Below are 25,925 nucleotides of genomic sequence, written 5' to 3'. Positions count from 1 at the left end.
TTCTTCCAATTTAAAAGAGATGTTTCCAAAACCTACTTATATCAACCTTAACAAACTGCTCCGGAACTGAAGTAATTTAACTTCATTTCAAAATATTTAAAAATACAATATAAATATGTCCAGAAGTGAGATGAGACCAGAAGTACTGAGCTAACCAAATTCTTCACTTGGCGAAAGTGAATATTCTTGATAACACACGAACGGTTGGCCCTCTGGTAGCGGTTTCTGAATTTCCCCTCCAAAACGTGAGACGCTCGCGGTGGTAGACGGCCGAACTAGATTCAAGGAGCCGCGTCCGTGTTCGGCCGCTTTAGGTTGAGGGGAAGGGGGTAGGAAATGTTTTTGGAGCTCGACCAAGACCAATTTTTTTCTCTCTAGTGTAGGCGCGTGGGAAGCGGCATAAAATCCTCAAATTTGTTCACTAGTGCCAGGATCTACTAGCAATGCTAGAGCCCTTCACTTCTAGTCTCATCTCACTTCTGATTTGTCTAGTAAATTAACAATTCTAATTTCAAACTATAGGGTAAGTATGTTGTTCTTAAAATTGCATAAACACCATTCATTCATTTTTCAATCAATATTCAGCGAGGTTTTAAATAAACTCTTGAACATAGCCAGACCTTCAAAAACTAATAAGAAAAACGAAAGGTTACTTTGTTAACCTTTTTGTTTTTGTACACGTCACTTGTAAATGAAGAAAAAGCGACGTAACACATTTTTGGGTCAAACCTGGTCAGGTTAAAGAGTGGATTTCCGTTTCAGGCTTTTCCTTACACATAGAAAGAAAAAGTAATTTGTGGCAGCATGACCAGGGTATAATGTTATGGGTTAACGGAGTTAGGTTGCGCTAAGAGTGGCCGCGATTTAATTGAGTTAACTGCGCTGTCTTTTTAATGAAAGTGTCACACGCGCTCGCCTTATAATTTCTCTCTCTCTCTCTCTCATTTTGTCGCGCTCCGAGTCAGAGCAACGTCCGGTTTTAGCGCAGCGTTACTCTCCCTGCAGCTTCGTAATTAAGGGCCTAGTTCACGTCAGAAATGAATTTGTCGTCTCTAGAAAACCGGGCTATGCCTATATTAAGAAGAAACCCAGCCAACGAACGACCTACACCTTCCCGAAAGGAGGAGGGGTCAAGGAGTGATTGATATCGTCAGAAGTATACTAACCCAAAGTTCAAACCCATACAAGAATTTTTAACTTTTACTGAAGTATTAAGAGAATTGACTTTCGTGGTATTTATTCGGTTACCTTCTACCTTAGCTTATAGTGCTTTAGAAAAGTGTGTTCAGATCATTCATAGGGTTTATTTCATCTATTTCTGATTATCAGGGGGGAAAAATACATAAAAACACGTCATTTAAACAATATACACTTCAGACTAGACTTTTATTAGCCAGTCACGTGTTTTCTTTCTATTTTAGTCGGGCTTGCTCGGCAAATCCTTACATACAGGTGACAAGGGGTAACTCTGCAACAGACGATAGAATTCGCACGCTATCCTTTAGCTATCGCCTAAAAAAGTCGTCTACATATCAAACCCATCAAAGCCAAAAAAAAAAAAAATATTCGATTTAAGGGCTGTTCCCAAAATTATGGATTTTTTATCGATATTTTTTTAATGGGACGCAACCGATGGTACCAGCTAGAGATGGGGTAATTTTGTGTGTAAGGGGAAAAAGTAGGCGTACATATTATACACCTTCGTTCTTTTTCCCGCGCACTTAAAATCGATTAAAATAATCGTTCAATTTAAATGAAGCAATGAGGATTCTAAGCGGAAAGTTCTGTAAGAAATGATAAGGGGTGTTCTGTGGCCGATTTACAATCGAAAATTTTTAATGACATTTTTTCCATAAGGGACACCCTAAACATGTTATGATTGGAGTGTTTTACGGATGATTTAATTAGTATTTTTTGAGTTTCTTAAATAAACTTAAGGGGGTCCATCCTAAACACTCTAGACAATCATAACTTGAAAGCTGGGGCCTTGAGAAAAATTCCATAGAACATTTTCGACTCGAAATCGCCCAAAGAACACGCACTTAAATTACTCACAGAAACACCCTAATCCCTCAATGAAACACATTGATTAACATAACTTGAACAGACAGTATCTTGTCAGAAACCGCGAGGATAGAAAATTCATTATCTTTTTTTACAGACAAGTCTCTTTGTATCGTCATCCATGCATTTTTCTTTTCCAAGTGTCAGAAAATAGGATTCTAAAAGTAAGATAGTTAGACAGAAAGCGTGAATATGTTTTTGTTGGATAACATCGAAGCTCGGTCACGTCTCAATTTGCTTTGCTTTTTATGTCTCGACACAAAACTGCTTCGATAAAGGGCCGAGTCGAGCTCTGGGCTTTTAGCTAAAGAGGTTATATAGCTTGAAGTGTAAGCACCGCACCAACTCGCTGTCGACGCCTATTTATAAACCCAGACTCCTTGATTGCTTCCGAAAACTTGGCCCCTTTCCACGCGTCGTCACTAAACTCGAAGAGACACTACACTTTTAATAAAAACCCAGCGACTCCGCGCTCTTGATGACACGAGGCAAAGTGTATAATGACACTCTTCCCACCTCTCGAATAAGAGGTGTTTTGTCAATAACAATTTTTTAATTTTCACCAAAGCTCTAGTAAGGTTCATTCGCATCGTATTTGTCACTTGTCTATTTCGTTCCTAGTGTGAATAGGGCCTTAGATAAATAAACTAAAGTGCGCCAAAATTGCTATGATTCGAAACGACTGTTTACTTGGAAAAGGAAAGAAGAAACTAAAATATGGCTAGAGATCGACAGAGACCACCCTTGTTAGCTTTCCATTACGGAGGGCGTTCGAAAAGCCTTCTCCTAAGCGTACAGCGGCGTGAAACTTATATATATACATGATTGATATTTTGAATAAGTGCCAATACCTAAGTAAAACGATCGTTATAACGTCGCCATGATGTAAAATTTAGGTTTACGATTCGCTAGTAAAAAAATCCTCTTAAATAAAAGTTGATTTTTGTTAATTGGTATTATAAAAAATATGATGCGGGTTAAACTGGCGTTTTGATATTTATTCGCGTTTCTAGATGAATCACTCTATTATAAAATTCGATTAATTTTTACCGATTTTTTTAAACTCTAATTATGTCACTTAAGCCATCAATATTGTTCTAGAAATAAAACATTTTAAATAAAAACAATATGAACGAGTTTAATTATCTTAATTAAGAACATTATTTTCGGAAACTTGGTGGGAAAAACATAAACATCAAAACAATAATTTTGTATTCAATTAGAGTAACCACACACCTCTATGTTTAAATTAGTCACACTCTGAAAGTACCCCTTTTCCTATGCAGAAATGAAACCTGGACGTCTCCAATTTTTTAAACGTTACCTTGTTAGTTGTTACCGTGTATTTTTACAGAAAAGCCTGAAAAGGAATGGGAGAATGGGAGGGAGTGTACATTTTTCAGGCCTCATTTACCATCCCCGGACGTTATATATTTTAAAAACACTTGCAAGGTTTAAAGTTTAGCTCTTTTTTCCTCTTAAATTATTCTCTTTCTCTGAAACTAGCCGGAGGGACATTTTCTAGCGTATTTTATAATAAGAAAATAATATTCCAACACACACTGATGAAAAGTACTCCCCCATATAAAAGGGGGTGGCAATACAGTCAGAAGAAGTCGAGAGAGAAAAAGACCAGAAAGATTCAAAAGTAAAAGAATGAGAGAATGAGAGAAAATTCAAAATTTAAACAAAAAAGGAAAAAAAAAATGGAAAAAATGACTTTTTCTTCTTGATTGTTCTCGGTACTGCCAGTTCAACCCTTTCTTTTTTTCTTACTAGACGCGTCGCTCGCTGAGTTTAAGCGGAAAAGCGCCGATCCCTTTCTGCTCCCTATTTCTTAGAGTTGGAAAATGCAAACTATGGGCGTTCCACGCATTAGAGACTTTTCGGGCCCATTTAGACCCCCTCCTCCTATATTTTCCATCCAAAACTTCGCAGTGCCTTGGCGCTCCTTATATCTTAATACAAAACATTGCGGGGCCCCCAAAAATGGAAAGTATACAGGGAGCGCCGAAAAGTTTCAATTTAAATATCGATTTTTTTCTTCTCACACTTTCTCTGGGAAACTATATAGCTAGCTCCGATGCTAAGTACATTTCTACACCCCATGCACCCACTCTCCCTTTCGCTTCTATACTCGAAAAGAGCCATTTGTCAAAACAGTCATCGCGAGGCGGCAGCTGAAGTTGGCAAATCGTATAGACTGCTCAATAAATATCTCGCTTAAAACTGAAGAAAGAGGGAAAAATCTCGATCCTCCATTTCAAACGAAAACGGGCGCGAAACTTTTGGTCAACTTTTAACTTTTCCCAAATGGCCAACTGGTCAAAGGCAGTTGGTATTCTGATAAATACGGTCCATTTCGAGGGGCGCATTATTTCACCATCATGGTTTCGAGAATTAAGCCTATAATTTCGCCACCTTCCCAAAAGTTTCGATAAGCGGACGCGACGCCAAAATATTCCCGCCTTTTATTACGATAGGACTCCCCATTCTTCCGGCGGGCGCCATAAAGAATTTCATTTCCAGAAAACCTCCCGCGCTTCTTTCAATGTCTTTTTTATTTTTCCTTCCTTTCTTCTTTCTTTCATCCATTTTCCATCACCACCTTAGCAATTGTCTTTCTAATGATTATCAACCTTGGGAAGAGAGTGAAAAGCGCGCTGAAATGATAGGGGAGGGAGAGACGAACTGTCTTAGTGTCTTGGCAACGTCGATACTTCTTATTCCCTCTCGCTATTTCCCGCCAAAAATTGATGGAAACAACGGAGGCACCAGCGGGGACATACCGCGAAAAAGGATGTAAAATTCCGGGTAACGGGTGGCCGGGAAGAAAAAGAACAAAAAAAAAATTCGGATGGTGGTAATTAGTTTTTATAGAGAGGGCGGACGTTTAGAAATCGTTGGCAGTTCGCTTCGATTCCCAGAAATAAATCTCTTCCATTTTTAGTTTCCTTTTTGTTTTACCGAAGAAAAAACTCTATTAGTCGAAGGCTATTCTTTCATTTACGTAGAAAAACAATAACTAGGCCTAAACCGTAGGTAGAACTCATTCTGGGCAAACTTGATTCGAGAAATCCGTTATTGGAAAAAAAGAATTCTAAATAATTCATATACCCCTGTAGAAATGTTGCAACCGCTGCACACTTATGTTCGTTGAAGAAGGCAACTTACAGGGGCTTTGAATATAACAATATCCATACCATTTCTATTGGAAATATCACTGAACTAATTTAAAATATCGAGAAACCTTTTTACTTCATCCGAACCTTCAAAGTCAGTTTCATGTATACTGAAAATTACCCGAGAATTTTAGCGAAAGGACACAATTGGAATTCTTAATGAAGGGTTTTTAATATTAAAGCGGCTAGACGTAAAAAAGGTATACATACACGGAAACCCCAGACATTATAAGGGTGAAATCAAACGTGACTCGACTCTGTAGAAACCTCATCAAGCCAAAAATACCGGGGGAAGAAGAGAGATAGTAAACTGAATGGAGGGATAGGCATTAAAATAATCATAAGCTTCTTCAAGTTGCCGGGAAACTCTCAAGGACTAAAAGGTAAGTACGCGTGACGTCATTCTCGATCCTTGAAAGAGAGAGAGAGCTAGAGAGCTAAAGAGAGAGTGAGGGGAAAAACCCAAGTGCACGAAGTGATTCCCAGGAGAGACTATATGGACGAGCTCGCCAATCCCTGATGGTCACATAAAAATCCCCTTACGGGGATATATTAAAAAGGAGAAGTACTTTCAGAAATATATTAACGCAAAGTTAGAGAAGAGAAAAGAAGGTACTAACTGCCGAATGTTAATCATAAAAGAGCGAGATGTTACATCGAATTAATTCACTTCTACGCATTAAAGGTGCGGAAGTATTACGTAACAGTACTATAGCTAAAGTAGAAGAGAAAACGAGGATGGTGGAGGAGGGACTTGTCAATAAAATTGGCAAGAGAACTAGCTTCGCGAGAGGGAGAAATAAGTGGAGTTTAGAGTTGTTAGGTATAGGCCCTAGTACAGGGAGATACGAGAGTTCACTATAGAGTAGAGAGTGTATGAAAAAAAATAAGAGGGTTAAGAACGACACGCGACTGGGCGGTGACCCCAAAATGTTCAAAAACGGACAAGAGATACTAGCCCGAGGGCCTCCTGTCAGACTCGACGGCTTATACACCAAACAAAAGTTTCACCAAAGCAGCTCGACGCGGTGCGGTTTCGGCTTGGCAGTGTTACTGAAAGGCGAGGATCCTCTAAACGACGAAGACACGCGAGAATAAGGGAATTCGATTTTAATCAAAATACGCAGTTTGGTTGATAGTGACGTTTATATGGGCTACAAAGAATTGCGGGTAAAGACTCGGGTAGAGAGGAAGTACGCCCACGTTTTCAAGCCTCCTAATTTGAAACAGGGAGATTTGTTTCTAAGCCCCCACTTCTTCCCCGCAATTATATAAATCTGAACCATTTTGTGTGTAGGCTAGCTCCGACGTGAAAATAGCATTTTGAAATTGGTACAGGCTTTTCACTTTAATTTAAGTGCTTGATGAGATAACCATTATGTTTTGTTTTTTTCATATATCAATAGAAACTTATTACTTTACGAATCAAGTTTGCCAATTATATGAAAACCAATAAAATTAAAAAGCGTTGTCAGTTTTGCTCAAGAAATTTAAGAAAACTTTATCTTTTCAATTTATCCACAAAATTGTTTACGCTTAAAACTAAACTATTAACCTGTTTTAATTCAGTATATTTTTATACGAACGACAAGTTAATCCCATTAACTCTCCCAAAATAACGGAAACAACATCCGGTGTCATCTCAATTCTACGAAACAACCCCAAAAAACTGTCTACCTTCCAATCGTTAATTCAATCCTTTACCTAATTTGTGCAAAACCTTGAACTCGCGAACTGTTGGGAAAAACACAGATCACCAGCAGTACTATAAGGTAACTCAAAAATAACGAATCGAAAATTACTTTCGCTCGTAAATCAGAGGGAGAAGTACATTTCAGGTGAAGAAAATAGCCCGCCCTCTTGACACGTATAACATGCAATTGTATAAACTTTGTTTAACCAAACGGAAAAAATAATTCAAGGAAACAAAGTTTTGTAGGAATAGGAATCCTAGGCCTATCTCTCTAGGAGCGAGAATATAAAACCGTTTTTTTTTTTAAGTTAGCATTATGTCAAAGAGAAAGCGTGGTAATTGAGGGTATTACTCTAGTGAATAATATCAAGCGAGGGAGAGAAACTTCTCGGCTTAGCCGTGTGTTTCACGCGCAACTTGTCGTCAGACTCGTCACCCCTTCCAAAGGCCTAGTAATAATACAGAGTAAATTGCCTTCTACCCATGAAACCTATTATTATACTTTTCTCCCGCTTGATATTACGAAAGGCGTAAACCCCTATTCCCAAAACAGAAGTGGAATTGATGACGCGTATTAAATAGAAGAGAAAGAAAAAAATAGGAGGAGGGGGAAAATAGCACTCTTTTGTTTCTGAGTTAGGCTTAAGTATTTTTTTTTTATTTTATCAAATAAAATTTTAAACGCGTGGTTTCGTAGGCAGGCAGGCGGGCGGGCAGGCGCGTGCACGGTGAAAATTGGCCCCTACTTATTATTCAAAACCAGTCAGTTTAATCGTATGGTTAATCGAATTTACTTAGTAGACCAGAACTGATATAGCAGCCGGTCGCTAACATAGTTTACCATGATCTCAGATACAGAAGGTATATATTATTATATAGGCAACCAGCCGCGAACGAGACATGTCTCCCACATTTGGCGCGCTTAAAATGCAGCCTATGAGAGACTATTCGTTAGCGATATGACCTTTGAACCTATATATATTGAATATTAATACGAATTTTAATAGGATTTAATTAAATTACAAAATTGTAATTCGTATTTGAATATTTTAACGTACGCGTTTTCCCCTATATAATCAAATATTCTTAAGCTTTTACGCAAGAAATAAAATAAAAAAAATAGGAAGTAAGCTCTCTGGGGCCCTTTTTTGAAATATATTACACCCTTCGTAAGCGCGTGGTCCTTGGTAAAATTAAGGGAAAGGGTTATAAATATCCAATTTCGTGGAAAGCGAAAAAGATAAAAACCAAGGGGATTTATACGGAGTATAAGCGCACGCAAACCAGCAATCGGAAAATAGAGTAAGATAGAAAGGGTTTTAAGGCGAATGAGCTGCTCGGCTATAGACGTGCAAGAAAACGCGAGCTCTTTTTTTCTCCCCAACACGTAAGCTAATAAAAAAGAATGAAATTGAAGACCCTATACGAGGTTAAGAGTGTATATATTGGACGACCTCAACGAGGAAGTAGGAAATAAAGAAAATGGGGACCATCGGACTGGACTGGACGCGGAGGAAAGATGTCCAGTGCAGCCCCGAAAGGATGGAGGAGCAGAAATTCGGTTATAAGGAGAATAAATTCAATCAAGTGTTTCTATAAATACCTACCCCAGGGCTGCTCGTTGGTGGCCGGAGCCTGAGGGCGAGCGGCCGAAGACAGGCGCCAAGCGCTGCAAAGCAATATCCACATCAATTCCAGGCAGATCGCCATGGATGAAGGGTAGAAAAGTGGCCGTGGCCGACGCGACGCGCGAAATAGAAAGAGAGAGCGTAGAAAAGAATCCGGAGTTATCCTTTGAACCGTAGAGAGCTATAGAGTGAGAGAGAGAGCAATGCCACTCGGGACTAATTATCAGAACTTGGACCGATGCTCTAAGATATTTTCTCTCAACGAATAAGTTTCACGCACTTAAACACAACAATCCTAAAACTCTAATCAATTAACGCGAAAAGTCAACGATGACACGTTAACCGTTGTCGAATTGTTTGTTTGTTTGTTTATAATGTTTAATCTAATGGCCTAAATGACACTCCTATTCCGGGGGTCGAAAACTAAAGTTGTTGTTTTCTTTATCTAATTGGGGTAAATAATCAGAGGTCGTTAATAACGCTCGGATTAAGAGAAGAAATTTCTCGGAGATTAAATGCCACCGCCGCAAAAAACGAGCGCGGTCCTTTCGAATTGTAGTTTTGGGACGAAAAACAGCAGGCCGCAACGCGGGCCACTGCCAGTGAGAAGAGAAGAGAGCTGTTTAGAGCACCGCGAAAATGAGCGCGCGGACCGTTGGAAAAACTCCGAACCCCCTAGTCGTCGCGAAGACAGTCCGAAGCGATGTCAGAAGCGAGCTGTTCGGAACCTAGGTGCGGCTGCGCTTCATCGATTCCGGAGGTCGCCTCGTTTCGGGAAGCGGCCGCTAGGGGGCGCCCGAGAGAAAGGATAAATATCCGCAGTCACCGAACGAAGCACCCTGGATATGTAGCCCGCCCTATAGCGAAACAAAGTAGAGTCTAGGGAGAGGAGAAGAGAGTACTCGGAATAAAGAGGAAAAAGGGGATCCGCAGCTTCCACGCTCCGTCGTTGGAGGGCGTAGCTTGACGGTAAAGTCCAAATACAGGGGGAAGAAGAGAGGTTACAAATAAAAAAATATTCGGAGCAAAGCTTAAATGAAAAGCTAATTTCGTATTTGAAAAAACGTAGGGTTGCAATTTATCCATTTTTATTCCATCCTCCCTTCCTCCATTCTATTCATCCGCGACATTTTTATTTCGTTTAAAACAAGAGGACAATTTCAATATTTAATTTCAATTAGGAAAGAGATTCGGCCCTTTATACTCGTGTTAAATGGGAACTAAAAATAATTCCGGGAAATTTCAAATAAATCGGATCTTCTTTGACTTATAAAATATAGCTAATTATAATCTTTTAAAATGGATAATAGATTTCATCTTTAAATATTACTTTATAGAAAAGGACGTTATAGTTTAACCAGGGATAGATTTAATTTAGAAGAAGGAATGGAGAACAGAGTAATCTGGGCGCGCGTCAAAGTCCCGGATCCCCCTCCAAGTGATGGAGGGTATGAAAGAAACGGCAGGTCATAGCGACAGAGGTTAAAAGAAATTACGCAGTTTTCGCCGTCCCTGTAAGCAAAGTCATCACAACGTAGTTTAAGTGAGCCAATAAGATAATTTAAAATTTTCCTTACGTGTAGAAGGGAGGGGCTCGACTGAAGTAAATACTAACCGTCCTCCATTCCTACTTCTAAGATTAAATCTATCCCTGGTTTAACTATAGTAAAACTATTCCACTTAACTTCGATTAGTAATAATCTTTGAATGGGAGGAGGATTAAATTTAGGGTCTTATCCGATACTCGAGATAGAACAATTCTCTGTCGATTCCCAAACGAATGAATGTGGTCTCTGGACGACCCTTTTCAGCATCGTGTCGAACCCGCCTCTTTCTCATTATTCGCGCTAAATTAGTTTAGACGTCTGGAAACCGCTTAATCGCCATCATTGGTAATTAGAATTCTTCTATTAAAGACGGAACTAGAACCCAACTTCCCCCGCTTCATTCCTGAATTGGGCTTCCATAAGCTAAACGAGAAGGACCTTAGAAAAGACGTCCTCTCAGCGTGATGTCACCAGTTTCTCCGTATACAGACGATCCGTGTCTGGGAAATATAGTATACTTTCTAACGTCTACGATTTTACTCATTAGCATAAATTGAAATAGTTTCGCGTACAAAGCCAAATTTACATTCAATTTAAGCTTTCTTAGTAGAAATTTAAAAAAGAAAATTAATTAAATAAATAGTAAATTACGACACTGAAAGAAATATAATATTAAAATCAATATTAATTGATAATATTTGCATGACTAACTTTACTTTAAATCAATGAAATTTTCATTTTAATCTTTTTACTAGTTCGCTAATTGATCAAAGGAATTGCTATAGGAGTCCTTTGAGAAATGAAAGTAACTTCTCTTTGAAATTTAAAATAAAAGCTTGAATTTTTTAAAGAAAGACAGTAAGGTAGTAATTTCAAGCCAGGGTTTATTAGGAATATTAAATTCGTTGGAATTCGTTTCAAATCCTTTTAAGAAATGAAGGGAAGAATCGCGAGATGAGAAGAATACAGCGAATGCGGTATAGAGATATAGATAGCAGATAGATCGGTCTCCATTAAGAAATATAAAAGGTCGAAAGGCCTAGCGTGGTATACGCGTAAAGGAGGAGGAATTGTTAATAATAACCGCGGGGTTTCCGGACGGGATGTTCTTGAAACGGAGCAACTAAACGAATCAAAAGGAAAGTATGGGAAGATGGTGTGGGGGTGAGAGTGGAAAAGAGGTCCGAGAGATTGAAGACGTTAGCGACCACTTATCAGGATAGGCGGGGGTTTATAACGCGTGTAAAACATCTCGACAGATTAAGTATACCTAACCCTCATCCCTGTACTCTTTCCTTCAGCTCCCCCCTCCGCCTTTTGCACGCGATCCGTATACGGTTGCTCTTGAGCTTCTTCCGGACGTTTCCAATCTTCCTCTTCCTCCCCCTCCCCATTTCGAAAGATAGCGATAAAATATTAGAAAGCGCATCATCGTTCTCTGATTCTTACAAAGAGAAAAGCGTTTCAAAAGCCGCAGTGATGGAGACGAAGGAAGACGATGGTGGTTCAATTCTTTCTCTTAGAGCTAGGCATTTTGACGACATCTCCAAGATTTGGTAGGGCGTGAAACAAATTCAATCTAGACTTGAGAAGAAGAAGAAGAAGAAGAAGAAGAAGAAGATACATACACACAAGCAAGGTCTACTACGTTCGATAAACACATCGTGACGAATTGTTTCTCGCCAAGATTGCGTTCAAAAGCTCAAGAAGCCGGAAATGACGCAAATTCGATTTCGGAAATTAATATCCGAAGGAGATGCTTGCCCGAGATGACGATGCTGCTGCTGCTGGCTCCTTTCCCGAATCCCTGACGACTCTAAGCTCACCACCGCCACCATCCCCAAGCGTCACCCCCTTTCCGTAGAGAGAAAGACTATATAGGCCTAAGAGCTATATATTCGCGTAGAGGTATAAATCTAGTACGCCCTCCTCCCTTTTCGATTGATTAAGCGAAACGGCGCCTATATACGTTTCGCTCTACCGAAATCGAAATTACATTTCCCCGGGACTAGTTCTCGGATATAGTTAGGGCGAACCTGAATTAGGCCTAACATCCCTTACCTTCCCAATGTTAATAGTTAGTTACCTGAGGCATCGTCGTACGGTACAATTCCGCCTTGAATAGGATTTGCGCGCAAATTTTCAAAGATGGTATGGTTTTTTCTACGAGACCGATAGAGAGTGTATCGCATTTAGGCAAAATAATAAATGATTTTCGTTCCCGAACGAACTCTATACGAGGGAAACTAGCTCAATAAAGTGAACAATTTTTTCTCGCTCCATGCAAGATCTAGCTCGTAGTTCTCTCTCGAAAATGGCTTTAAATACAATCTTAATGGTCCTTTCTAATGGCTGGCCGGGCTTTATAAAGCTCATTTTACCGGTATGATCCGAAGATTCATCCACTCAGCGAATCGGAATAGAGAATAAGTTCATTCCCATAGCCAGTGCTCAGCTATTAAACCAAAAATAAACCTAACTGAGTGGACAGATAACAAATCATGTTGGTATTTTTTAAGAGAGGTAGGCCTATAATACTCCAGCATTAAGTAGGTCGTGGGAGGTTGCAGTTTTTAACACGGAGAAAAGATAAGCGTGGAGCAGCTATAGCACTTGCCTTGGACTCTATTCCGTTTGGTAAACTGAACTAGGGCTAACCGCGAAACCTTACTAGATATAACCACCACTATACAACGTTGAAACGGTGAACCGTAAAATATGTTCCTTAAATTAGTAGTAGAGGGGGTACTTTCGAGGAGGCCTGCGCCGCCGAATCACCCCCTTATTCCGGCCGCCGCGATCACTGAGAAAAAAATATCCTGCTGAAATTACAGGAAAGCCCTGGCAGCAACAGTAGCCAAGACTTCCTGTGAATTTTACAGATCGATTCTGTAAAAAAAATTCGCAGCAAAAAACTGTATTTATTGCAGGAGAATAGCATGTAGTTTATCTAGGATTTAAGGCGGTAGATATCGCAGGCATGTTCGTAAAAATTACAATAACAGAGCTAAAATCTACAGGATATAAATACGTAGATATTACAGGAGTATGGTGTAATTTTTGCTGGAAGACTAGTAAAATCTACAGGATATAAATACGTAGATATTACAGGAGTGTGGTGTAATTTTTGCTGGAAGACAAGTAAAATCTACAGAACATAAATACGTAGATATTACAGGAGTGTGGTGTAATTTTTGCTGGAAGACTAGTAAAATCTACAGAACATAAATACGTAGATATTACAGTAGTATGGTGTAATTTTTCCTGGAAGACCAGTAAAATCCACAGGATAGAAGTACGAAGATATTGCAGTAGTATGGTGTAATTTTTGCTGGGGGACTAGTAAAATATGCAGGATAGAAACACAAAGATGTTACAGGAGTATGACATAAATTTTGCTGGGAGACTAGTAAAATCTACAGGATAGAAATACGTAGATATTACAGAAGTATGACGTAATTTTCGGTGTGAGACTAGTAAAATCTACTGGATAGAAATACTTAGTTACAACAGGAGTATGGTGTATTTATAGCTGGGAGACTAGTAAAATCTAAAGTAAAGAAATACGTATATATTGCTATGGTATGGTGTATTTTTAGCTTGAAGACTAGGAGATATTAGTGTTTCAATAAATATTTACAACTGAATTATACATCCGAGTAGATATTAAGAACGAGAGGGTATTTACAGCTCAAAAAACTACAAATACATGCAGATATTACTGTTAAAAGCTTTTTTGTTTAAGAAGAACTAGAAATCAAGTATGATCGATAAAATTTATTTTCTAAATTCATTAATTTTATGAAGCCGGCTTAAACTGAGTCCACATAAGTGGAGAAATTTTGTTGAAGAGCCCCATGGCTTTAGTATTGACTTCAGCGGTTGTGTCATCATTGATGTCTGCTACAAACCTATACAATAAATTAAAATTGTTATACATATTTATAGAAGGTATAAAACAATAAAAATTAGAATATTAGAAGTAGTGCTATTTTCCGCTTTGCCTTAACTATTTTTACGCTGCTAAATTCTTTAGACTAAAATAATGCGATCTTTATTCCATTCTCACAAACTCAGTCCCTTCACAAAGTCAAGCAAGTGAAAAAACCCCAAATAGATAGACAAAACCATGTCGAGATATCTCAACTTCTTGCCAATTTTTAAACCCAATTAATAATATAAATGGATATGGAACTAAGGTTCTAGTCGCAGAAATGTATCATGCCGATTTTGCTGTGAAACATTTTTTCAGCCAAAATTAGCATTAACGTTCCATACAACGTATATGGTTAGAAAATAGCTTCTTCAACGTTTTCAAAAAGCTTCAAGTTTAAACGTTGGTACCTCAATCCCATTTAGTTTGAACGGATAAATAATTTTCCTTGAAAAAGTATGTTTCTCCAAACCATATTAATTGTATCTAGTGTTGGTTGTCGTTTTGACCTTAAGAAATGTTTTGGGGAATATTTGAGACATAGACATCAGTTTTAGTACAAAAAATAAACTGGTTTTACTTGCACTATGTGCGATTAGTTGCAAAGCAAGAAATGTATGAATGAATCGTATAGTGTGAATAGGCTCTAAGTATCTTGTCAGACTAATACTAATGGGATGATGAACCTCTTATGTGAAGAAACCATTTTTGTTTAAGTGTTTTCTTTATATTTTCATAAGTATTCTTGCACGCGCTTAGATTTTAGTTCACAAATTGGTTTGAATTTAATGAAGGGAATAAAATCAACTGCAACAATACCATTAAAAAAACAAGTGTTAAAATGGCATTTTGGTGTTACCTCCTTTAAACTGCAATCTTAAAAAAAACTCCCTCTATGATATTTTCCATAACTATACTTGTGTTCGCGCAGTTTGTTATAGTTCTGAAGCTAAGATGTAGTGATACTATTTTAAATCTCACGGAAAAATTATTCCAGCTATCTGTTCTTATGAATACAACTTAATTAGAAAATAAAATACCTTTGCAAAAATTCCAAAAAAGCGGGACATTTTTCAGGATAATGCATGTTCATAACATAGTAGACGCCAAAAAACATTCCAATTCCAGTTGCAATGTCGTCATTCGAAATATGGTCGTTTAAGACCGTATTGTCCTCAACCAAAGCAAAATGGGAACAATTATTCAAACCCTCTCCTGAAAAAGAAAAAGGGAGTTTATTGGGCTGTAAAATAGTTTTGTAAAAATTTAAATACCTATTACGATCAGCATCGAATACTTCTCTTTAAATTTTTTAAGTTCCACGTGGTTTACTTCAGTACCAGGCTAAGATTAAAATACAACATGATTAGTTGTGCTAAATTTAGTATTTAAATCATAATGCATTACTTCGACCACTGGGAACACTTGGTTAGGTTCTTCGTTGAAATGATTCATGATCAACAAAATAACAGAACCAATAACTTCAGATTCGGTTCTACTTCCTACATCTTTCAGTTTTTCCAACAATGTTACACAGAATTTTTTTTTGCTTTTGGAAAAAAATTGCAAAAATAAGGGCGTTTTTTCTTTGAAAAAGTCGGTGAATTTTTTAATAAGATCGTAGCCAAGGAGTTGCTCCAAATGCACTCTCATCCCAGTAGTTTCGAATAGAAATGGCCAACGTGCCTTAATTTCTTCTAAATCCATTCCTTCATTAATGTCGTGTCTTTGAAGAGCATAAGCATTTCGCATTTTAATCTCCACAACATCTTTATCTGGATACATTTCAAAATGAAGTTCCAAAAGCTCTTTTCTAAGAGTTTCGCAGGTTTTTAGATTTTCTTCACTACTTTCAGGGTTGCAATTAAATGAATCTGTGTTTTTTATTTCTAAACGCGGGGGTTTGAATTTTTTAATTTTTTTAACTCTGGGCATAGCGCCAGTTTCTTGGCGCGAAAGATAATCCAGTCTGTTATAAAGTTGTTTCACGAAAAGTGAATCTCCGAGGCCTATTGTTTTATCGCCGATTTTGTCTACCAAAGCATTTGGAAATCGGTTCATAAAATGTTTGGATAACTTCCTCATACTACTGTATGTAGGCCGTATACATTTTTTTATCGCGTCATCTACTAGTGTTCTAATCACAATGCCCCGACTTTTGCAGCTTAATGCATTATTTGACAGCAGGTCTTTTTGCACTTGCTTCGTGAAAATGTCGAGTTTGATCTTGTACGTTACTGCCCAATTTTCATTTCCGTACTTGTCTACCACCTAAAAAAGTTTCAAATTTAGCTGATGCACATAAAAATATCTAATTATGTAATATTCAGAATAGTACAAGGATATGCTGTGTTTGAACTGAACAATTAATTTCCACTATATAAAAGCGGAATTTTGCTTTAATCCTTGGATTCATAAGCAAGTTAGTCACGTTTGCTGCCTCTCATAGTAAAATTTCACTTTAATATGAAATATTAAACAAGAATGTCATTACTATAAAATTATGTAGTGTATATTGAGGGATATTTGCTTGCCTATGAATTCAACAATTACCCTTACTAGAATCCTTACCCCCCCCTTTTCGACTAGCAAAAAAAAGGGATTTTATTCAAACACTGCCAAAGATGATTTTATTGTAGGCATATGTTCCATAAGTTTATCACTGGTTAGGGAGAGCTTGTCATGAAATGACGTCGATGGAACGTCATATATTATGGTTGAACGACGTCTGTTGAGGCGCTGTCAAAGGCTTAGTGCAGACTAAATAGGAAGATGGACTGAAAAATTGCGTGTAATCAATTCTCGCTTGTCGTTCTGGCACTAGCTCTTAGCAAGTCTCTAGCATTACGAAGTAGAAGCAGTGTCATACTTATGGAACATAAGTTATAAACTTATAAGTTATAAACTTATAAGTTTATAAACTTATAAGTTATAAACTTATAAGTTATAAACTTATAAGTTATAAACTTATAAGTTATAAACTTATAAGTTATAAACTTATGGTGCAGTTCAATTAAAAATCATATGACATAGCCTGTACAGGTGGCTGCTATTTCAAAAATTGTATCTCGTCCTTGAGTGAAATGAACTTTATGTAGACAGACAAGGACGACATTTAATGACGAAAAGGCAAGGCCTTGCACCCCGTTAAGTAAACACGTATATAAGTTTCTCATAAATATATTTTTGCCCTAAATTATTTAACGTAAAATCTGAAAACTATAGGCTTTAGAAATATCTTTTGTACCTCGCCAGTAGATTCTTTGCTACAAGATGCTCTGCTTGGTCCAAATTCGTCTTCAAAAGAGCTTCCATCATTCGTAGATATAAGGCTGGAAGGAATACCGTTGGGTGCATTATCGTTGCGAGATGAGCTCGTATTCTTTGCAATGGGACTTGACGCAAGTCCTTTTGCATAAATAATCAGTTTTCGGATATGTATCGCTTTCAAGACGGAGTCTTTCAAATCATCTTCAGTCACGTATTGCAAGCCTCTTCTTTTTCGACTCCAGCCTTAGTTAACAGAGTTGCCACTTCCTCTACAGCGGTAGATGGAAGTGTAGGCAACACAGTCTCGATGATAGATTTGAGTCCTTTCTCAAAAAGCTCCTGGGCTCCTTCCTCCATCTAAAATAATTTATCATTTATATTTAAAATTCAATTGGAAACTTCAAAAACACATTAAATTTTCTGTTAATTTCTGGAAAAAAATAGAGCCTTACCCAAAGTCATTTTCAGCATTCCCATTAGGAATGGTGAACACTGTGTTTGAGTGTTACAAATCTTTTTCCAAGGATGGTGTAACTTGGTAGGGGGTAGAAATCGCCCAAATCATTCACATTTATTAACAAAAGTTGTCTTGTTTCATAGAGTTCAAAGACGTGTAGTTTAACACAATATTTTGATTTATACAAAGTCACCCAACATAGTACTTCATCATTTCCTGATTTACTTATCATCATTAATTGTATGCATCCGAATTGCAGATAATCATCTGACGTTTCAGTGACAACAAACAATCCCTTTTTCTCTATTTAATTTAAAACCTGCTATTTCTTTCAACAACTCTTGCGAAATTACGCTTTCAATTAAACTTGAATTTCTGTAGATAATTAACTGTGGAAATGGGGTTCCGGCCATAAAATAAGCTTGTTGAATTTGATGTTTATGCGATAAAGTCTTAGTTATGTTCAAAAAGTTTTTGGTATTTTGGGCAAACCTCTTATAAACATGGTGCTTACTTTCAAAACGTAGTGTCCAGAGACGTATAAGTGGTCCATAATGGAGGATTAAATCTGGGTAGTGTTCAAAAACATAGTGGTGCTTGGCTTTTAAATTATAACCAGGAAAACATTTCAAAAGACCTGCTTTATAATCCTTAAGTAAAAGCACCAAAAATGCTACTTCAAGCTTGGAAATTTTTGGAGCCATAATGAACTCTACAATTTTTTTAAGCTGGAGAGATCCCAAACAGGGTCTGAAAAGTCCCTTATCTTATCTTTTAGAATTAGGGATAAGAGCCGTAAAAGACACCAAATCTGAGATGCGTCTCCAGTCAATTTGTTACTACCAGGTCTAGCTGAGCATGGCTTATTACCAACATCCTTACCCTCAAATTTAAATTGACTTAACTGCCAGTTGTAATACTTCCAAGAGAACCATTTGTTAGTAGATATAAAATATTTCAAGAATTGGTATAAGTCGTAAGCCACCACCCCTTCAAATAAATCGTGAGCTACACAAGGTGCTAATCCCGGTTTACATACGTGGAAAAATCTAAGCTCGTTTAAAACAGAATCTCTAACTATTCCATTAAAAGTCGTTATATCCGGTTCGGAAGATAGTTTAACGATACTCTCTTTGTAATTTTCTGGGGTTCTTTGTGTAAATGGGCCAGAACCATTAATATCTTCAGCCTTAACTAAGCAGTAGCGACAAATATGCCCACTTCTAAAATTTTTCTGATAACCGCCTATCTCGTGATGTCCCAAATTATCACCTACTATACTAGTTACAAATACTTTGAATCGTTTACCTCCTATAATTATCCCCCGGGTTTCTAGATCTTTCAGGTCACTGACTAACTTCTTAAGACAATTATTGGTGTCCTTAAAATAGGATTCTCTGCATAATAGAATCAACTGCATGTGGTCAACTGTAGATCGGAGCTCTGGTGGAATATTAAGTAACGTATAATATACCCCAACTATCTTGTGAATACACCGAGCAGATCCCAATGGATTTACAGTTTCAAATGCGTCCTGGAATATCAAGAGATGAATGCAACTTCTAAAGTCTTCCATAAGCATATAATCGCGGCCAAAACCTTCTCCATCACATACATCCTCTAGAATTTGATTTACCTCTGGCATATAAGAAGGCTTTGGAAAAACTAATATTTTGGATACATCGGGATTAGATAATAGTGTTGTTAGGGAATCCTTAATTGGTACATAATGGTAAAACATTTTCTTCCTCCCCTTTCCATACCCAAGGAAAACTGGCACTGGTTCCACAAACTTTAAAGTATTTTTGACGTACTTTTCTCGAAGGTGAATTGTTTTAAATTTTTCGTTTGCCATTTCCATAATATCATATTGGGAAAAAATATCAATAACTCGCGTTATGACGTCATTAGCTACTCCGGCAGCCTTCAGATCTGCGAATATTTTGTGCGTTATATGAGATTTTTCAAGATATTTTAAATTTGAAAGTTCTTCGGCAATGTACTGCACTGTACTACTCGGTAGAAATTTGTCAGCTTGAAGTTTAATATAAAACATTCCTAGATTATCTTCAAAGGTTTCCGGGTTAATAAAATCATCCTGAACACTGTCATCCCTAATCTCTTCATTCTCAATACCCATTTCCTGATTAGGAAGCTCATTATTAAAGTGTGGCAACGGTACAATCTGTCGTGACTTGCTTTCGAAACTTGTCTTGTGTTTTCGACTTATGTGGCTTGATAATGAGGATTTTGATTTAAATTTGGTAGATTTGCAGAGATCAATCGGGCATGACACGGTGAAGCCATCATTGATATGGCCCTTTAGATGAGCAAAGAAGGTTTTTAAGATATTGCATTCAAAATCACAATTTGAAATTTGGCATTTTAAAACTTGATGTTGAATAAATGAGGATGATGTTCTAACACTACTCAAGCTCTTTTTCAATTCAAGCTTATGATTTCTATATGCATGGCTCTTAAATATGACAAACTTCGTGAATGTCTTTCCACAGCAATCAAAATTTATGCGAGGCAAGTTTTTATGAGACGAACAATGGCAGTAGTATTTTTTAAAAACATTGGTAGAAAATCCACAATCTCTAAGACAACATTTGTAATCCATCACCTGAAATCAGGGTCATAGATTAACACATGTGAAGAAAACCATGGCTTTTCGTATAATTTTCGGATTATCTCATCCCTTTGCCAGTCTGGAAACTTATCACCCATCTAGGATTCATTCTGAATGAATGTAGTTTCCAGACTTGTCCAGGGTATTCATTAGCCTCATTAAAACGAACATGCCACAGTTGAAGTAGACCCCCCCCTTCCACCAAAATATAATTATGCTAGAGACCATTTCAATGTAACTAAGAGGGAACGACACGGGGGTAAAACTTTGCCTTCCACCTGGTTTTGGATGGTGATTGTACGCAGAGACGACAATGCATCAACCCTCTTGTATCTCCTGATACTGAGGGTTGCCTACTCTCTTTTTTAAGATAGAAAAGGTCTATCTATACTGGGTTTTTTAACTTGTTTTTATTAGGAATGACAAGCCTGAAGAATCGGGGTATTTTGGACCCTTGGTGTAGCAGTTCTCCCTTAATCTGGTTCTTGGTTAAATAATTGTTGAATTTTGAAGCGGAATAAAACACTCTAACATCATAGAATTATTTTAAAGTGGGTTGATTGAGATTTGGTTTATTTATTTTTTTCTAACTTTTGGCGAAATAATTTAGTTTATTTTGAAAATTAGATTTTTCGAGCATACACGTTAAACCATGAACGCTTGATCTCTAAAGGACCGGAAAACGGAGAAGATTTCACCAAGGAGGAACATTCCTCCTCTCTGATTTCACTCAATAGCACGTTTTCTTTATAAAAAATAAATAAAAAACCGGAACGACCAAGGTCGTTTAATCTTTTCGGCCTTGAGTGTACCCAAATTCACATTCCCCTTCCTTTCCCCTAATGCCTTGCTAAAGAGGACTCGGTTTGTACCCTGCGGTTTGTACAGTGGAAGGCGGACGTTTTCTGGTCCCTTTAGAGATCCAGCGTTCATGGTTACACTATATTAGCATGCTTTCAAAGCATTTAGTTATTTACTCGATATGCTCTTTTAAAGCCAAAAATTTCCAACTTCAAAAATTCACTACAATTTAACCAGCTCATTCTGGTGTTTGAATAACTAATGCCCTTGGATTTCTCATAACACAGAGTATTTCTATCAAATAAAGCAACTTGTTCCAAGCTTCCATTCTCCCTTTAACTAAAAATATTGCCCTACATCATAGAAAATATTTCCAAAATAGACAATAGGGACTTGGCAATTCAGGCTTAACTCCGCCCCCAGCGCCATTATGGTATGTTTTTTAACAGAATGAAAGCTACATAAGCCCCTCCTCCTGGTATGTTTTTTAGCACTAGTGGAAGGTAGCCTGACGTTGCATGACGTAGTACTGCCAAGTCCCTATTACTTTCCAGTTGAAATATCATTGTTTGGGATGCAATATAATCTCGTTCCCCAATCTTTCAACGTTTTCACACATTAACTTAGTTTGCGAATAAAAAAATTATAGTTTCCCTGCAAACTGCAGGTTTTTCTGGTTTTATAATGACTAGAATTTTTCCACCCCTGCCATTAATATCTTAAACAATAGATAGTTACGCACATGGAGAATTCATACCATTTACACCAGGAGGCCGGGCTACCTGGAGTTCAGAAACCAGTTTGCTTTTGAGCTCTAGATAGCCTGACCTTCCGGTGTAAATTGTATGAATCCACCATGTTTGTAAACTATATTAAAATAAAATTGTAAAGTGTTTCATAATATTTGTACCACCCAGGACTACAAACACCTCAGAATTTCACTATGCTTTATATACATTTTAATTACAAAATAAAATAAATTTCTCTTACCTTAACATATAATTGCGTGCAACGGCACGAATAAGAATAGGATTCCTTATTTGTTTGCCAACGGACAGTCCAGGCTTCGACTACACGAGGCGACGATGGAGAACTCGGTAACTAGTAATCGGCTAAGAAAACTGGGCATTGAACTAACACGATCTTATTCGGGAACCAGAGTCCAAAAAAAAGCCAACGTGATCACGTGGGTGCATTTGTACCTCTGGTGTTAACGGGTTTCCCGAGGGGCAGGTCACTCCTATGATTAAGTTTGTACTCTGGTATGATTAAATTGGATAAGAAGGATTTTTCTTCCTTTCAGTGTGCATTCATTAGATCGTGGTTAAGTGATAAAATATATTTAATGCTAATTAAACACAAACCCCGGAGCAAAGTGAACTGCCCCTCGGGTTTGCTACTACTACTACCTGCGCTGCGATACTATGGCTATGAATGGAAAATTTCCACTTTGATAGGTAAAGAGATAACAATTTTTGGGGCTCTTGCCCTGAGGTTCAACGGGTCACGTGTCAAAAGGAGAGATTTCTCTCTTGAATCTCGACAGAATGGTGCCACGGTGGGAGGTTTTTACGAGTGACGAAGCTAAAAAAAACTAGTGGACAAAGGGCTTAAAAACCCAAAATGCTTGACTTATAAATAAAGGAAAACATTTCATTAGGTATATTTTATGGAACTTAATTATCAGCTGGTAAAATTGACATTCGTAATTTTAGCGAAAGTAGTGCAAAATAACATTTATATAGTCGATATTCAAACGTCAATTTAACTCTCAGACCTTTCGATTCTAAATAGTGAGATGGTGGTTTTCTCAATAGAGATCTTAAGAATCCTCTTTGTGCTTGTAGGTCCAGTGCAATAAAAAAAGATAGCTACACTTTAATTCGCTATTATAATCACCCTCAGATTCCCTATATGCACATTAATTTTTTTTATTAGAATATTGAGGACTAGGGGAATAAAACACAAAATAAATAGACTTATGTCTTATGTTAGAACATTAGATATAGCTTCTAATAGCAGAACATTTCAGACGTACCTCTATCATTAGAACATTGACGGATTACGGGTTTAAATTAAAAGGTTACTGATATTAAAACTTTAGGATTTCATGTCTAATATTAGAACGTTAGAATTTCATGCCTAATATTAGAACGTTAGAATTTCATGCCTAATATTAGAACGTTAGAATTTCATGCCTAATATTAGAACGTTAGAATTTCATGTCTAATATTAGAACGTTAGAATTTCATGTCTAATATTAGAACGTTAGAATTTCATGCCTAATATTAGAACGTTAGAATTTCATGCCTAATATTAGAACGTTAGAATTTCATGTCTAATATTAGAACGTTAGAATTTCATGTCTAATATTAGAACGTTAGAATTTCATGCCTAATATTAGAACGTTAGAATTGCATGCCTAATATTAGAACGTTAGAATTTCATGTCTAATATTAGAACGTTAGAATTTCATGCCTAATATTAGAACGATAGAATTTCATGCCTAATATTAGAACGTTAGAATTTCATGCCTAATATTAGAACGTTAGAATTTCATGCCTAATATTAGAACGTTAGAATTTCATGCCTAATATTAGAACGTTAGAATTTCATGCCTAATATTAGAACGTTAGAATTTCATGCCTAATATTAGAACGTTAGAATTTCATGCCTAATATTAGAACGTTAGAATTTCATGCCTAATATTAGAACGTTAGAATTTCATGCCTAATATTAGAACGTTAGAATTTCATGTCTAATATTAGAACGTTAGAATTTCATGTCTAATATTAGAACGTTAGAATTTCATGCCTAATATTAGAACGTTAGAATTGCATGCCTAATATTAGAACGTTAGAATTTCATGTCTAATATTAGAACGTTAGAATTTCATGCCTAATATTAGAACGATAGAATTTCATGCCTAATATTAGAACGTTAGAATTTCATGCCTAATATTAGAACGTTAGAATTTCATGCCTAATATTAGAACGTTAGAATTTCATGCCTAATATTAGAACGTTAGAATTTCATGCCTAATATTAGAACGTTAGAATTTCATGCCTAATATTAGAACGTTAGAATTTCATGCCTAATATTAGAACGTTAGAAATTCATGTCAAATATTCGAACGTTAGAATTTCATGTCTATTATTAGAACGCCAGAATTTCATGTCTAATATTAGAACCATTTATGGGTTATGTTTTACCAATTCCATTTTTAAACCATATGCATATATTCTGATTTATAGTGTAAACCATTTTCAGACCCTTATTTTTTAAATTGCATACAATATTTCAGAGAAGTTTATGCAAAGAGAAAGGCAAATTAGACGTGGTTTCGAAGATTTAATGGTAATTCCCATCATTTCACGCAATATTAGGGTAATTTCATCGTAATTCACTTGATTACGATATGATTTGATGTGATTTTCTATATTTGAAATGATTCAATCAATTTCTCCTATGATTTAGTTTTGCTTGTGCCACTGATTTTACAAGTGAATTATGATATACAGCTCTTTAAGAGAAAAAAATATACGAAAGTTTGCTGTATATTTGCTGTAAGTCAAGAGATTATTTGAAAATACAGAATAACCTGGTTAAAACTTCTATAAACGTTATAAAGATACTACAGTCAAATCGGTTTTGTACAGAAGTTCACCGCGATTTCAAATCACTATTTTGTTTCATTTTAAATCTACAGAGTAAAACTCAAATGTCACAGGAGGCTTCCGTATATTGTAATTTAGAGAACATTCCGGTAAAATTTAACGGTTCCCGTAATATATACAGCTATTCAACCTATAAAACAATTTTACGAAAGTGAACCGTATTTTCTGCAGGAACCAACTGATATTTGAAAATACAGAACTTCTCCCTGCTAAAACTACTATACACGTTCCTGTAGTTAATACAGTCAACTCTTTTTTCTACAGAAACTAGCTGTGATTTCCAATCACAGTTTTTTTCCTTTTAAATCTACAGGTAAAGTCGCATATTTTACAGGAGACTCCCGTGTATTATACTTTGCAGAAAATTCCTGTAAAATCTAATGGTTCCAGTAATATATACAGCTCTTCCACCTCTAAAATAATTTTACGAAAGTGAACCGTATTTTCTGCAGGATCCAACTGATATTTGAAAATACAGAATCTGTACCTGCTAAAACTACTATAAACTTTCCTGTAGTTAATACATTCAACTGTATTTTCTACAGAAACTAGCTGTGATTTCCAATCGCAGTTTTGTTTCCTTTTAAATCTACAGAGAAAATCGCAAATTTTACAGGAGACTTCCGTGTATTATACTTTACTGAACATTCCTGTAAAATATTCCTGTAGAAAGTACGATTTTTTCTCTCAGTGATCTTTTCTTTGACGTAAAAGTGCCCATCGTCTTTTAGAAAAGTCATAAAACACGAACTATAGACCAGGCAAAGAGCCAGCGTATCCCGAGTGGATAGCCCCGGCTTATTATAGCTCGGGCATCTTAGCTAGTAAGAAAAAAAAATATATATATATATATATATATAGGGGCAAAAAATTCAGGGGGGGGGGAATCTTCCCTCTCGCGTATAAATTACGTAAGCCTAAAGGATGCAATAGGACCTCTTCATCCTCTCGGGGTGCTCTTGCTCTTGGTGCTCCGGGAAAAAGACGGACTCTTCGGATAATGGGATCGTCTATATTGAATTTACCACTTTCATTCCTCC

The 25,925-nt window shown here is 36.9% G+C and overlaps 1 protein-coding gene across 14 annotated transcripts in view; it reads right to left on the bottom strand.

Moving 5' to 3' along the window:
- The window catches only part of LOC149661230 (protein turtle-like), a 444,653-nt gene that overhangs the window by 164,932 nt on the left and 253,796 nt on the right, over positions 1-25,925 (bottom strand). For 3 of the 14 annotated variants that reach the window (XM_089842688.1, XM_089842690.1, XM_089842699.1), the window contains exon 1: positions 8,547-9,357. The exons of 4 other annotated variants lie outside the window; for them this stretch is intronic. In XM_089842688.1, coding sequence (XP_089698814.1) covers positions 8,547-8,649 — 103 coding nt within the window. In that variant the 5' untranslated portion in view covers positions 8,650-9,357. Of the gene's footprint in view, positions 1-8,546; positions 9,363-25,925 lie in introns of those variants that run through there. 7 more of the 14 variants (XM_089842687.1, XM_089842685.1, XM_089842698.1 and 4 more) reach the window with 6 other exon arrangements.

This window comes from Phalangium opilio, unplaced genomic scaffold (assembly GCF_054372755.1).
Source record: "Phalangium opilio isolate 3A_F unplaced genomic scaffold, DU_Popi_V2 ptg000070l_1, whole genome shotgun sequence".
NCBI lineage: Eukaryota > Metazoa > Arthropoda > Arachnida > Opiliones > Phalangiidae > Phalangium > Phalangium opilio.
The sequence above is the reverse complement of the archived record's forward strand: the minus strand, read 5'-3'. Positions and strand labels throughout refer to the sequence as shown.